Source organism: Polyodon spathula, chromosome 6 (genome assembly GCF_017654505.1).
Source record: "Polyodon spathula isolate WHYD16114869_AA chromosome 6, ASM1765450v1, whole genome shotgun sequence".
Taxonomy (NCBI): domain Eukaryota; kingdom Metazoa; phylum Chordata; class Actinopteri; order Acipenseriformes; family Polyodontidae; genus Polyodon; species Polyodon spathula.
Genome location: NC_054539.1, coordinates 65,209,133 through 65,222,716, shown reverse-complemented (window position 1 = coordinate 65,222,716; position 13,584 = coordinate 65,209,133). Strand labels below are relative to the sequence as shown.

Below are 13,584 nucleotides of genomic sequence, written 5' to 3'. Positions count from 1 at the left end.
TTGGCAAAACTTGTATCAACTGAAAGTCAGCAACATCTCTTTTTTTTATATTACCACAATCAACTCTTATTACACAACAATTTCAGTGGAGACTATCAATACATGTATGCAACTTTAAATTACTGTTAGATGCACCTTATTTATACTTGTACTCTCAGGCGTTTGAACGTGATTGACTTGGTCTTGCCGTTCCAGTGATTCAGTATAGGATTATTGTAGGGCAAGAAGGTTACATGTGGTACTACATGACACTGATCAGCTAATAGCTAATAACTAGCAAAAACTAGATCTAATCTAGTTAATTGTCAAATAAACCCAAACAGTAAATAGAAATTAGATTTGACTTACAAAATTAATATGTGTTCATATTCATAAAGTGTTAGTGCATCTGTTTTTGCATTTGACATTAGTGCGTTTACCAGAGTGTATATGATTTATAAATGGGCACAATTATTTTAAATAAGTAAATGCTTTTTTTGCAGTTTTTAAGCATCAGCACACTTTTATTATTAAAGTTGAGGTTAACGGCTCTCAAAGAATACATCCCTGCATGTCCTGTCACCCAACGCAGTTCTCAACCCCGAAGCGAAGGTCTGGTATCTGTGCACTCCAAGAGGCAAAGATGCCATCTTATTCTTCTTCACAGTTGTCAGGCAGCTAGCAGAAACAACACTGTTAACCTGGTTTATACCACTTGCAAAAGGTAATTGAGAAGAACAAGGGTGAAAGCAAAAGCACAGACAATGTGTTAGGGAGTAAAAAAAAAAAAAAAACAATAACACATCGTAAAAGGATTAATTGTAAAAAAAAAAAAAAAAAAAACACATTTTCATGCATAGAGGTAATTAATCCCTTTATATATAACATATTTAAAACAGATCTTTACATTATGCAGGTTTTATTCTTTTTTATTCATGTAGTAATGAGAGAATGTATTATGTTACACATTTATTATTATTATTATTATTATTATTATTATTATTATTATTATTATTATTATTATTATTATTATACTACACATTGTTTAAGTTTTTTTTTTTTTTTTTTTTTTTTTTCAAGCAGGATTCGGGTGTGAAGTGTTTCATCAGTAATTAGTGGTTTTAGAGCAGGTGTTATTAATACAGTTATGAGTGTCTTCTCAGCTGTGCTTTATTTGCCGTACCGTTATTGTGCCATAAAAGAACGGCTGAGCACCACAGAAAACATTGGGAGCATACCAGCTGGTTGTTGTATAAATGCGGTTAATATACATGTATTTTGAAGTGTATCTGCACTTTGTAATTATGCTTGAACTAATATGTTACTGCACTAGATGGCAGTATAAAAACATCTACTGTGCACTGCAAGATCATTGTATAAGCACGCTTTATAATAATGACAATATGTTATAGCATTGCGAACATTTACCACAAGAAAAAACTTTTTAAAATAAATATTAATATATGCACCTGGGTGGAAAATCTTCAATATTAATATATGCATCTAGGTGGAATACAGAAGTATAATCTGTATTTTGCCACTGTTATCAAAGTATAAGTTGTGATTTGATAGCTAACTATGATGCTGTAAATGACTGATGAATCCATAACTGATTACAATGCACTTCTTCATTCCAAATGCAAATATCACAAACAAAAACCTCTTACATCTTAACTGTCATGTACAAGGCTTTAGCTGACCAGGTAGACACATACATCACAGTGTGGCTACGTAAATTAAGAAATTTTAGGATTAATTTAAATAGAATAAAGGATTATATGGCAAAGTAGGGTGTACTGGAATGTAATTGTAGAGGTTTATCAACAAATGTTAAATACTGTTATAATCTATTTGATCACAATCTTCAGTTAACAACACAGCAAACAGCTCTTTCAAATGACTGAATAGCAGTAATGAACAGTATGGTCTATACAATTATTTGTAGAATATTTTCAACAATGCATTACGAAAACCATTTATTGTCAACACAATGTACCCCCCCCCCCCCCCCCCTGCCCCAAGCCCAACAATCCAAGTTCAATCATTTATCAAAACAGAACGTTACTGTGTTATACATAATTTTTATTGAGGAACAAATTTGATATTAGCATAAAATCTATGATTTTCAAAAACTTATCGTTATTATATGGCATACCCAAACAACTAAAATATTTTCCCATATACATACAATACATTGTAGTGCTCCACCTTTATAATGCTGCTGTCACACTTAAGATAAACTATTACACACAATTTTCAATACAGTTAAATAGTATATATGTATGCCTTTTCTCCAAAATGATGGCCATCTTTGCTATACAATTTACAAAATTTAGAATTTTAATTCGGTATTGACGACTGAAACATAACCAGAACTGGTTACTATTAGATTGAAAAAACCTGTAGCAATGGAATCAGTTACAGAATCTTGACAATAGTGTCAATATACAGTACAACAAAACACAGCAGAGAAGCAAATGTGACCAAGCTGCAGTCACACTTGTCCAAACAATTGTTCAATATTCTGTAGAAATAAAATCACACTTTCATCGCATGTAAGAACATCATTTGAGTTTAAGATCTTCATTTGTAAGATCTTTTTTTTTTTTTTTTAACTTGTGGCTGTGAGGCATTTTTGAAAACAAGAACATGAGTTACAAAAAATCATGAATTCTGGATTTTTTCATAAACAGCAATGGAAATTGCATAAAACACTGGTACAGGTATGGTGTATACCATGATGTTATACAGTAATGATGTTACACAAAAACACGTGAGTTTGACATTTTCACAAAGATGAAAGTGGAAATTAAATGTAAATTTTCTGTCATGTCTGCTTATTTTTTATGTAATTTTATATGCAATATCAGGATCTTTTCTCAGAACAAATGTTTTGACTGGAAGCATATATAAAATGACTTCTAGTCGAAATGTTTGTCATAGAATGTAGCCTAAGTTTCTTTTAGTAATTGTAATTGAAAAGTGTTTTGTCAGTTCCTTTTATACATGTAAGAGAATTTTTTTTTATTTTTTTGCTGTGGCTTTCAACAGCAATTTTCAGCATTTTTTCTTTTTGACGATATTTTGACGATATACACCACTCCATCTCGTTTTTGATTCTTATTTTCAGAAATTATTGAGAACCAAGATACCTGCAGCAGATTGTTAAAGTTCAAAAGGAGTTAGTAAAATATTTTCAACTATTATTAAAACAGTGGTGACATTGTAACTACTGTTTTAACTGATTGCTTCAACATAATAAAGTGTTTAACAATTAAGAATACATTTTATGAAACAGATTTTAAACTAATTTTAGTATTTATGTACCATATTACAATGTGTATTTTAGTATCACCTGTGTTTTTTTGACTAAAGACAAAAAGCTGTGACAGAGTGTTATTCTAAATGCTCTCTTGCTATGAAAGTACTTACATATCTTGACGCTGTGGGAACCCTTCTCCCTCACTGGTGGGCAGAATGAAGTACTTCACCGGCTGCACTGTTCCAGTTTTGTCATTGTAGCTGACCCTGTGTTTCTGAGCCATCTGTTTTGAAAATACAGCAATATTGAAGACAAAATTGCAATCATCACAAATAGTGTAATTATACTGTATATTGTTTTGAACTGGAAACGTCCCTCTTTAAATTATGTCACTGTCATGGCCATGCATACTGTACTGTTCAAGGAAGGAAAACATATGTGATGTCCCTATGATACATTTTTCAGTGCTTGAATTGGGCATGTTTTGAGATTTTTTATTTTAAAAACAGGTAAACATGTATATGTGATGGGTGCTGCCTAACATCGGTACAGTACCTGGAAGCTGCTTGTTACTGGCTGTACTGTAGACATGAGCTGAATGCGAATCTCAAAATCCAGTGCACAGGATGACAGTAGAGGTTCAATTGCAATGTACAAATGGGTAACATTATAACTCTGCTATTTATTCCACTTCACAAATCATCAAGATTACTTTTTAGTGATTCATGGATTAATGCATGACTCTTTTTCTTAAGTTAATAATAAACTGCAAGAACTTTTTTTTTTTTTTTAATTCTTTACCTTTTCAAACTGTGTAAGCTCCTGCTGCCTGTCGGAATCCATACTGTTTTTGGACATATATGGGGCAAGAAGCATCCTGTCTCTGTCCCGGGATCTGCTGGCGATCACCAGTGAGGGGTCATGAGAGTACATTGTTGGGTAGTGGCCTCCAGTGCTGTACGGACTCTGGCTTGTATTCAAAGCCTGAGAACGAAAATCCTGAAAGCTCTTCAGAGTGGTGTTTCCATATGTGTCACCATACGTAAACTTTGCAATTGGCACATAGCCTCGGTATCTGAAGAAAACAAAGTAGGAGACTTTATAGTTTTGTTCTTAATAGGTTAAAAAATGGGTTTCTGCAAGACTGAATATCGTAACAGTTTTGCTTCCCAGTGATATTTTCAAATTATCTTAGCAGTGAAGGATCTTATAAGACCTGTATTATACCAACTACAAGATTTAACTTTTAGGATTTAACACAGTGGATGGAAATATTGCTAGAACTAGGAAAAAGAATGACAAGGTTGTGAGTGACACTGGCAATGCATGACCTTCGTAGCCCTTGCTCTTCTGGAAGGTCCAAACCTGTGGGATATCCCTTTGGCATCATCTGCGATTCCTTACTGGGGGGTAGCTACATTATCCCTTTCATCCTCTAAAATCGCAGCAATCTCTAGCAGCACACTGGACTTTGTTTTGTGACTGACAAATCCTGATGTAAGTCTGTCTATTTGGAGTGGCAATGCATTGGTGTTGAAGCTCATCACGAGACATGTAGACTGATGCAGAATGAAAACTACTTCAGACAAATCCAAATAAAACCCAACAATAATAATAAAGCATTACATTTTGGATTTGGAGCAACAAAAACAACAATGATGTATATGGAACAGAAGGGAGAAAAGTCTATTTCAAAGCTTTTACTGCTGTATTTCTATTATATGAGCTTTATATTATTGTTTAGTTTTTTTTTGTCTAGCATTGAAGGCTTTTTTTTTTTTTCTCCTTCAGTTCAAATTACGCTTTGAAGGCAATGCTCTATTCCCTGGGAAAGTGCCTTCAACCTATCAGGCAGGCTGAAATCAGTCTGGCGATTTTTTTTTTATTCATTAAAATGTACATTACATTACATATTTGACATATAATGTAAAAAAAACTATCTCTTTTGTGCATCATAATACATTAGGTACTTCAAGAAAAGTACAGCAATTAACTCTTAAAGGCAATTATGCGTCAGATGGATGTCTGTTATATTATCATTACCAAGAAGTATTATGTTCTATGTCAGCTGTTGATGGTAATTGTCTGAAAACAAATTCCGGAGAGGAATCTGGAACATTTATATATCTTAAGGCAAATCAGACAGCAAGTTTTCTACATACTGTAGCTCAGTGCAGTATCACTAATTGGCCTAAAATTTGTTGAAAAAATGTCAAGAGTAAGGGCAGCACACAACACAATTTGTACGTGTCACTCTAGCACATAGCTAGTCAATCGGGCAAGAGGGCTGACCAGGCTCGACAATCAGTAAGGTGGTCCAGATGGTATATATTTTTTTATTAATTGTATGTATTTATTTCAATTCATTTGTGTATGTTTCTGTTAAATAATACTCTAAACACTGAATCAATGAAAATTACATTGAAATGATTCATGAAATGCAACATTGGGTAATAATTTTTAAATTAATGAATGGATATCCATGAACAGAGGATGCGTTAAACCCCATGTAAAGGAACAGTCCTGCTGAAACAGGTCAGATTTATTACATTGCATTTAACATCTATTAATCATTATTGGTATTGCATATTGTAACGGAGTGGCAAGGGGCATGGCCATGGGACTGTGGACTTTTGTAAATTGTTGTTTTGTGTGTCAGTGTTTTTGATCTGTGTTTTGCATTTGCATAATAATATAATATCTTTACATAGCGCCTTTCATAGTGGACCACAATCACAAAGCACTTTACAGAGGTAGGCTGTGAACTGTGCATTATGTGCGGAGTCACTTATAATAGGACACTGATTTACCATTTCATCCATAGGATGGAGCACAAGGAGGTTAACTGACTTGCTCGGGGTCACACAGTGAGTCAGTCAGAGTGGCAGTGGTGGCATTTGAATCAGTGACCATCACTGGCAGAGGTAGGATTTGAACCAGTGATGCTTCTGGTTACAAGCCCTGTACTTTAACCACTGGACCACACTGTCTCAAATAAATGCTGGTATTTAAGTCAGTAATGACTGTCTATAAAGCAGTGAAATTAATAACACAAATATATAGGCCTATATAAAATGTCTTTGTTTAATCAGTGAACAACATTCAGCTGCTTTCAAATTTCCTAATTAGCAGTAACCTTGGACAATCTAACCTACCATAGGTAAGTACAATTGTTTTGGAAATACATTTAACATTCTGTGCTTTAAAAGTTCCTACCTTGTTATATATAGCCACAGTAACAATAATAGCACAAAAGCCTTTCTGTAGGTTGTCAAAAGCTGTCAGTAGACTTAACTGTACATTTCACAGGTGTCAGAGCTGAGGTGGTAATTACGGGTTACTATGACTACAAAATAATTTACCCAATGCTTATGCGACTTCAGTATGATCAATAAGATCACTAAACGCAAGGTCTTTGAAATCAATCTATTACACTTTGCATGTAAAGAACATACACATTACGAAACAAATATTTTTTCCATTCTCAAATTATATTGTACAAATGTACTCATCGTTTAAATTAATTAATTAAATGTCTGTAAACATTTGTTTTGAACAAGGGTTCTCCTTACAGTCTGCAGTGTGAACACTTTTTTTTTGTTTGTTTTACTATATTTCTTTGGAGTACCAATTTTGTATCGCAAACGAAAATAATGAAATTGATAGATTTTTTTACAGTGTTTTTTTTCTAAGCATTCCATTTAGTCAATAAAAAAGACCTCAAAGGTCACAAGCTGAAGGCAGTATTGTGTCTAGCTCAGCATATGCTATATGGAATATGTAGAGAAGGAGTGTTGTGTGTGTTACTGGGTAAAATGATGAAAGGGGGTGGACAACATTTTGGGAGTCGGCACAGGTCCTGCTGTCATCTCATATCTACAGTTATGACTTATTTTATCCCATATTTGAATTTAATTAATTTAGTATCTAATAGAAAAATATGGTTACACAATACTGTGATGCTAAAACCTATAGTAAAACCTGTTCTATATTTCAACACAGCTTTTTAAAAATACTTTTTGAAGTTATTCAATATGGACTGGTATTCAAAAATCATTTTGACTGTCTCTATAGAGGAGGGTTTTTTCTTCAAAATCTTAAAATAAACAATGGTGTTAATCTGAATAAAAAATGGAGTTGTATACTGGCATGTAAACTTGCTGTAATCCTTGTGTACTAAAATGGGAGATAATCATATTATCACACACGGTACGTTACTATTGTGAGATCATAATCCAAATTCCGTCTTTATGTCTTTAGACTGACTATATTCTAAATATTATTTATTTTTTATTTCGTTCTCATACTGCATGGTTAAAGTTTATAATAACTTTTAAAAAAAATAATGACGAATGCCTGACATAAAAAGTTTGCGACATTGCCATTTGTATTACTAGTCCATGCATACACCTTCAAAAGAATAATCGGATAATCTTATTTGATAATAATAAACAGTTTTTCAATTGTTTATATTACGTGATTGGGCTAATCTGTAAAAATGACAAATACATAACTTGTGCGTTAGTAAGTAGGAATTCCGAGACGCAGCCTAGTGAAATAAAATTGATAGATGTGCATGCTGCGTAGTTTCACTTTGTTGATCAATTATACAACTATTATTATTACACACTATTATTACACAAAACCTTTTTGCTTACCCGGGCATGAGAGCAGGTGGTTTATAGGTTGCATTGTTGTGTGTAATAAGAGTCCCTGCGCTTCTAGAGGCCATACCTTGCCTTTGTCTGAAAAAAAAAAAAAACTTAAAATATATATATATATATACCTTAGTTACTGACAGTTTTTTAAAATGAATGTTGTAGGCCTTCTGTATCTATCGGTGTTGCAGACGCACACTGGACTCACAGCACAGCTAAACAAACAAGTGTAACAAACAGTTGCCAGGCAACTACCATTCACGCTTTGGCAGACACGCGCTTCTTGAGTGACTGACATACATGCATGAAAGTTTCTTTGGGATTGAGGCCTTGACGTTTCCGAATATATACTATAATTTTGTTTATCCTTAATCTCGAGCAGACTTTTGTCTGTAGTCTGAGAATACGTTTTGGTTGTTCCAGTCATCTGGGTAATAGTACTGTATGATTTGGTAAATAGTTTTTTGTTTTGTTTTTTTTAATTCAGCCCTCATATGAAAGTTTACAAACGAGAGGAGGCCATTGGGCCCATCTTGCTTTTTTGTTTGTTAGTAGCTTATTGATCCCAGACTGTCATCAAGCAGCATCTTGAAGGATCCCAGGGTGTCAGCTTCAACAACATTACTTTGGGGAGTTGGTTCCAAACCCTTACAATTCTCTGTGTAAAAAAGTACCTTCTATTTTCTGTTCTGAATGCCAGGTGAAAAAAGTCCCTTAGGTCGACATTGCCAGTACCTTTTAGAATTCTGAATGCTTGAATCAGGTCGCTGTGTAGTCTTCTTTGTTTAAGACTGAATAGATACAATTATTTTAGCCTGTCTGCATATGACATATCTGCTTGTGTATAACCTTAGAATTACATGGACAAGACCTCTGGTATAATAACTATGTGAATATTGAATAACACATTAAATATGTGTGTTCTTTTTACATTTCATTTTTTTATTTATTTAACTCGAATGTTATGGTTTAACACTTGAGCTGCACATTTAAAATGCTATGTGTGTGTCTTGTGCAGTATTGAATCCAGCCAGAGTAAGCACATTGTTTTGAAGTGAATATTTCCAAAAAGTAAATTTGATAACGTAGAAAGGTGACATTTATATCATGCAGTCAAAAATGACTTGTAGCAAAATGCTTACATGTTAGTATTTAGTGCAGTCGTCTGTTCATGTTAATCAGCTGCCAGACAGCTTGTTGATGGGCACTCACTATATGATATTGTAATGATGTCAAGAAGGACACAAAACAGACTTGCTTAAAGTAAACACTTGGTTTATTCTCACACAAATAAATCAAACAAATAACCAGTTTATTGTAACAGGTCCTTCTTCTCCAGGCTAACCCAGAGGTCCTGCACACAACCCCTTTAATAGGGGAGCTGGAGGAGGCAGTGCCCGCCCCAGCCAATCCACACATGGCTGGAAATACCCTGCCTGACAGTTGGTGAGGGAAAGTACATGCAGATGGCGATGGGAAACTCCCCAGCCCAGAGATCCTGGAAAGTCCCTGCTAGAAGTGGTGGGTGACATCCGCCATTACAATATGAACACACTCAATAGGTCTGGAGTAGGGAATCCAATTTCAGACACTTCCCAATTCAGAAGTTAGGATTATTTATTTATTTATTTATTTATTTATTTTTAAATCCCCGATTCCATTTTTGTAATAATAATAATAATAATAATACAGTGTTTTTGCTTTTATTATCCTAATAATTTGCGGCGTACATGCATAGGCTAATGCAATTACCCGACAAAGGAGTTATTCAACTACTTAGTCAAAAAACACATAAAGTAAAGATAACAAAGACGTGTAAGTTCCAGCTCCAGCGCAGTGATTTCACTGTCTAAGTAGGGCGGCACAGCTGCCTGCTAAATTCAATAATACTGTTATTTAAAAACATAAACTTAGATAAAACACACTGAACTGATTAAACTAAACTGCAAACACTGAACATTTAAACTGGAGCTCCACAATATAGTGATTTCACGGTCTAAGTATGGCGGCACAGAAAGCAAAGTGCCTTGTAAATAGTACACATTTTTAAAAGAAGCAACATCATGCAATGTTTTTTTTTTCTTCTTCTTTTTAGCCTACAGACTGCAGACCACCGCCATTATATTTAAATATGTAATTTAGCCATGTGTGCGCTCAACACTCACTCACTGTCAGCAGCCAGTTGGGTCTTTATAGTTAACCTCGCCCAACAGAAAGGAAACGTACACCAGTACGGCTGTGGTTTTATTTGAAATGAGATTCAACATTGTTAATTCGATTGCTAAGTCGAAAAGTACTATATTGTGGTAAAAATAAATTAATTAATTAAAATACATTGTCGATTTTAAAAAAAAATACATCTCGCGTATACCCCCATGAGGAGCGCACAAGTGCCCAAAGGGGTGCATGTACCTCAGTTTGAAAACCGCTGGTCTAGAGGAATACCTCATTCTGACGATGTACCACTTTGGCCCTACACGGATATTCTTTTTCTATCGTTTTTTTCAATAGAATTGAAAATGAAGTATAGTCTCTGAAATTATTCCTCTTAATTAAAAGGGTTTCCCAGTCGACGATATCTATTCAGTATCACTTCCAATTAAACTTTGGGTTTTTTAAACCTTGTTTTTTAGGATTTTTAAAAAATATATTTTTGTACACTGGTGAAATTTAGATAACTACTTTTAGTTTGTTTATAGTGTAATTCAATTATGAACTTTGCTGTTATTACCTGAGACAACCTATAGCACAGCAGACACTATAATTACATGTATGTTGAGGAGCAGATCATATATGGAATAATATTATTCTAATAAGTATTACCAATTCTCTACGTATGAAAGATGGTAAGCATAACTTTTTATTAAGATGTGAAACCGTTACAAGAAAAACTGAAGACTAATCTGCAGACTAATCTGATTTTGGTTCTGTAGCAAAGTTTTCAAAACTGTACTTTGCTATCTTCCAAAGAGAACTTGTAGGCATATTTTCTTATCTTTGTTGATTTTTGCAACAATTAAGGTATTTATCCTCACTTAAAAAATATATATTATTATTTTTTTAAAACCAGTTCTTCCATTTCCATGTACTGATTCAAAAGGTAATGTGGCAGTTTTTTGACAAAGATGGAAAAAAAAAAAATTCTGTGCATGCCAAGATGAATTCGTTTGACTGCGCATGTGACTATTCTATTCTTCTGATGACACTATTTGGCACAGCAGCGTTTGCCATAATAGTAGCACAGTATTTCATGCTAGATTTAAATATGTCAAATTTTTCAATTTTTTATAGTTTTTCGTTAAGTATATGGAAAACAACTAAGTGGTATGTAATAATTCATTGTAGGCCCAACATTATTCAGCAGAATGCATTCAACTTTATGAAGCAAAATTAATTAATTCTATAGGGTGATGCAACACTCTTGGCCAGAGCTGTACTACTATTACCACTACCTGTACAACTATTCAACTACAACGACAACAAAAAAGCAATTAATTGAATTACAGATGTGTAGCTTTAACTTTATCTTATTCTTCTTATTGTTGTTTTGTTTTATGCAATTACTCTGTTTACATGTGTTAAGCCAAGCGCCATCTGTCTTTTGCTAGAAATGATCGTTGTAAACTTTTGTTATATCCTTGAAAACCTTAACAACTCTGCTGGTACCAAAAAAATAAACGTAGCGCGCTTTTAGCATGGATATAACACACGCTAAAACTACTAGTGCAGAGGATTTACAAAATATTAACCGTTTATTGTACTGCACAATGTCAACATTGAGCGAATCCACGCATCAACACTAAACACTTTTTTGACTGGTTATCTCCTGTACAGCAGCTGACGCCTCCTGCGGCACAAACTCTAGTTACTCCTGCTCATTCCATTGTGTACTGAAGCTGCTGTAGTGCTTAGAGAAACGGAACAGGGCACGTGAAACCAAACAGCGCAGCATCCAGTGGGATACAATGAAAGCTGTTAAATAATTTAAGTGTTCTCTGTCAGCAAAAATAAATAAATAAATAATAATAAAACAGGATGGGAGTGGACATTCTTTCGGTGTTAAAAAGCTGCTCTCAAATGCTCAGTGTAATGGCACAGTCTCTGTCAAACGGAGAGGCTACGCGTTATTGCACCTCGTCTTTCTGAAGTGTTGGACCTACATCTACAACTCATCATGGCTCTGATTGTCCACCTCAAATCGGTGACAGATCTCAGAGCTAAGGGGGACAAGATCGCCAAGGTGGCATTTAGAGGTAAATATGATCGTTTCATTTTGATACGCTGTGTATTAAAATGGCTTTGAAAGTTTTTTTTTCTTTTCTTTTTTTAAATTGTTAAGCAGGCAAAAAAAAAAAAAAAAAATCTTTGTCGCTTGATGAGGTTTAATTTACTGGTTCATGCACAGGACATTTTGAACAGTTGCTGAAATGATTATGATACAGTGGTTAAAAATCCTATGCTGGTGATGTATATCCCCTTTGGGCAATATAGTAGAGGCTATCTAGATAACCTATTTTCCCATTTGTGATGAAGCCTGCCAAGGACCTTCTTAAAGCACAAACTCAGTGTATCATAATGTGGAGGTATGTGGAGATTGATTGGAATCTGTCTGTCTGACTGTCTGTATATTTCACATCTGTACATGTATCTAGGTAACCACTTATCCCATTGTGATGAAACTTGCTAAGGACATTTTGTACAGTAGCTGTGTCCCTCTCATTGTCAATTTATTTACATCCATCAACAGTAGAGAAGCAGTTATTCAGCTGTGATGAAACTGGTCTGGAGTTCTGGACATACTTTAGCAAAAGCTATTAATCAGTACATGGAGGCACCTGTCTCGCTGTCTAGATGTCTAATTAACATTACATGAGCGTACCTTGTATGTAGGTCATGTTGATATCCCTTTTTCATGTTACTGATAGCTATCATTTTTAATTTACAGGTATAGGTGGGGATATCACTTCAATACATGTTAAGTTTATATTCTTCCATGAACAAAAAAAAATATTCAACACCTTTCTGAAAGTGTGTTCTGAAACTAGCTGCCCTGTGTGGGCCACCTTACAGTGTCCGCTTATGTTTGGGATTCACTTCATCTCAGGTACCTATTTGTTTGCTGTCAGTGAGAAGTCAGTGTTTTCAGTACTGCTTGCTCTGCCTGACAGGTGTTGCCCTATGTACAGTACAAGTAAGGGTGACGTTTCTAATTCCACCAAAGCAAAAATAAATACTGTGTACAGAAACTTCAGTTGAATGACATTCAGCTAGTTAAAGTCTGGTCGTATACAATATGCATGGATTCATGGTAGTTTCTCCAGCCAATATTCAAACCCTGCTTGGAATGACATGAAAACCTTCTCCATCAGAGTAAGGATATCCTGCCTTTTAAGATACAGGAAACACAGTTCAGTGTCTTGTAAAACAACATTATCCCAAAGCACCAGCTAGATTAGGTCCTAGATAAGGAGGAGGGGGTACACTTGGTTTATCATTTCTGATGATTAAGTATTTGAAGATCTTTTAATTTGAAATTAGCTTCAAACAGCTATAAAAAATATATATGTAAATAGCACTGTATTAAATAGATATACCTCAGGGGTAAAATAAACAACTTAGATCTAATTACCCTACCAAACAATAAAAAATGTTAATCTTAGTTTTCATTGCATTTTTAATTGATAC

General features: G+C 34.4%; 2 protein-coding genes across 18 annotated transcripts in view; one reads left to right on the top strand and one right to left on the bottom strand.

The window, feature by feature from the left end:
- Nucleotides 1-382: 382 nt before the first annotated feature.
- Nucleotides 383-8,109, bottom strand: fam166c (family with sequence similarity 166 member C). 2 transcript variants are annotated; one of them, XM_041251634.1, is made up of 4 exons: nt 7,900-8,109; nt 4,043-4,316; nt 3,412-3,524; nt 383-657 (listed from the first exon to the last, which is right to left on the bottom strand). In XM_041251634.1, exons 1-4 carry the CDS (start codon nt 7,971-7,973, stop codon nt 522-524), a joined length of 597 nt encoding a protein of 198 aa, XP_041107568.1. In that variant the 5' UTR covers nt 7,974-8,109; the 3' UTR covers nt 383-521. The 2 variants fall into 2 exon arrangements, with proteins under 2 accessions (XP_041107568.1, XP_041107569.1); XM_041251635.1 differs by lacking the exon at nt 383-657 and adding an exon at nt 3,004-3,131.
- Nucleotides 8,110-11,816: 3,707 nt separating this feature from the next.
- LOC121317477 (otoferlin) overlaps nt 11,817-13,584 on the top strand; it is a 130,801-nt gene continuing 129,033 nt past the window's right edge. For all 16 annotated transcript variants that reach the window (XM_041253449.1, XM_041253456.1, XM_041253464.1 and 13 more), the window contains exon 1: nt 11,817-12,152. In XM_041253449.1, coding sequence (XP_041109383.1) covers nt 12,074-12,152 — 79 coding nt within the window. In that variant the 5' untranslated portion in view covers nt 11,817-12,073. The remainder of the gene's footprint in view (nt 12,153-13,584) is intronic.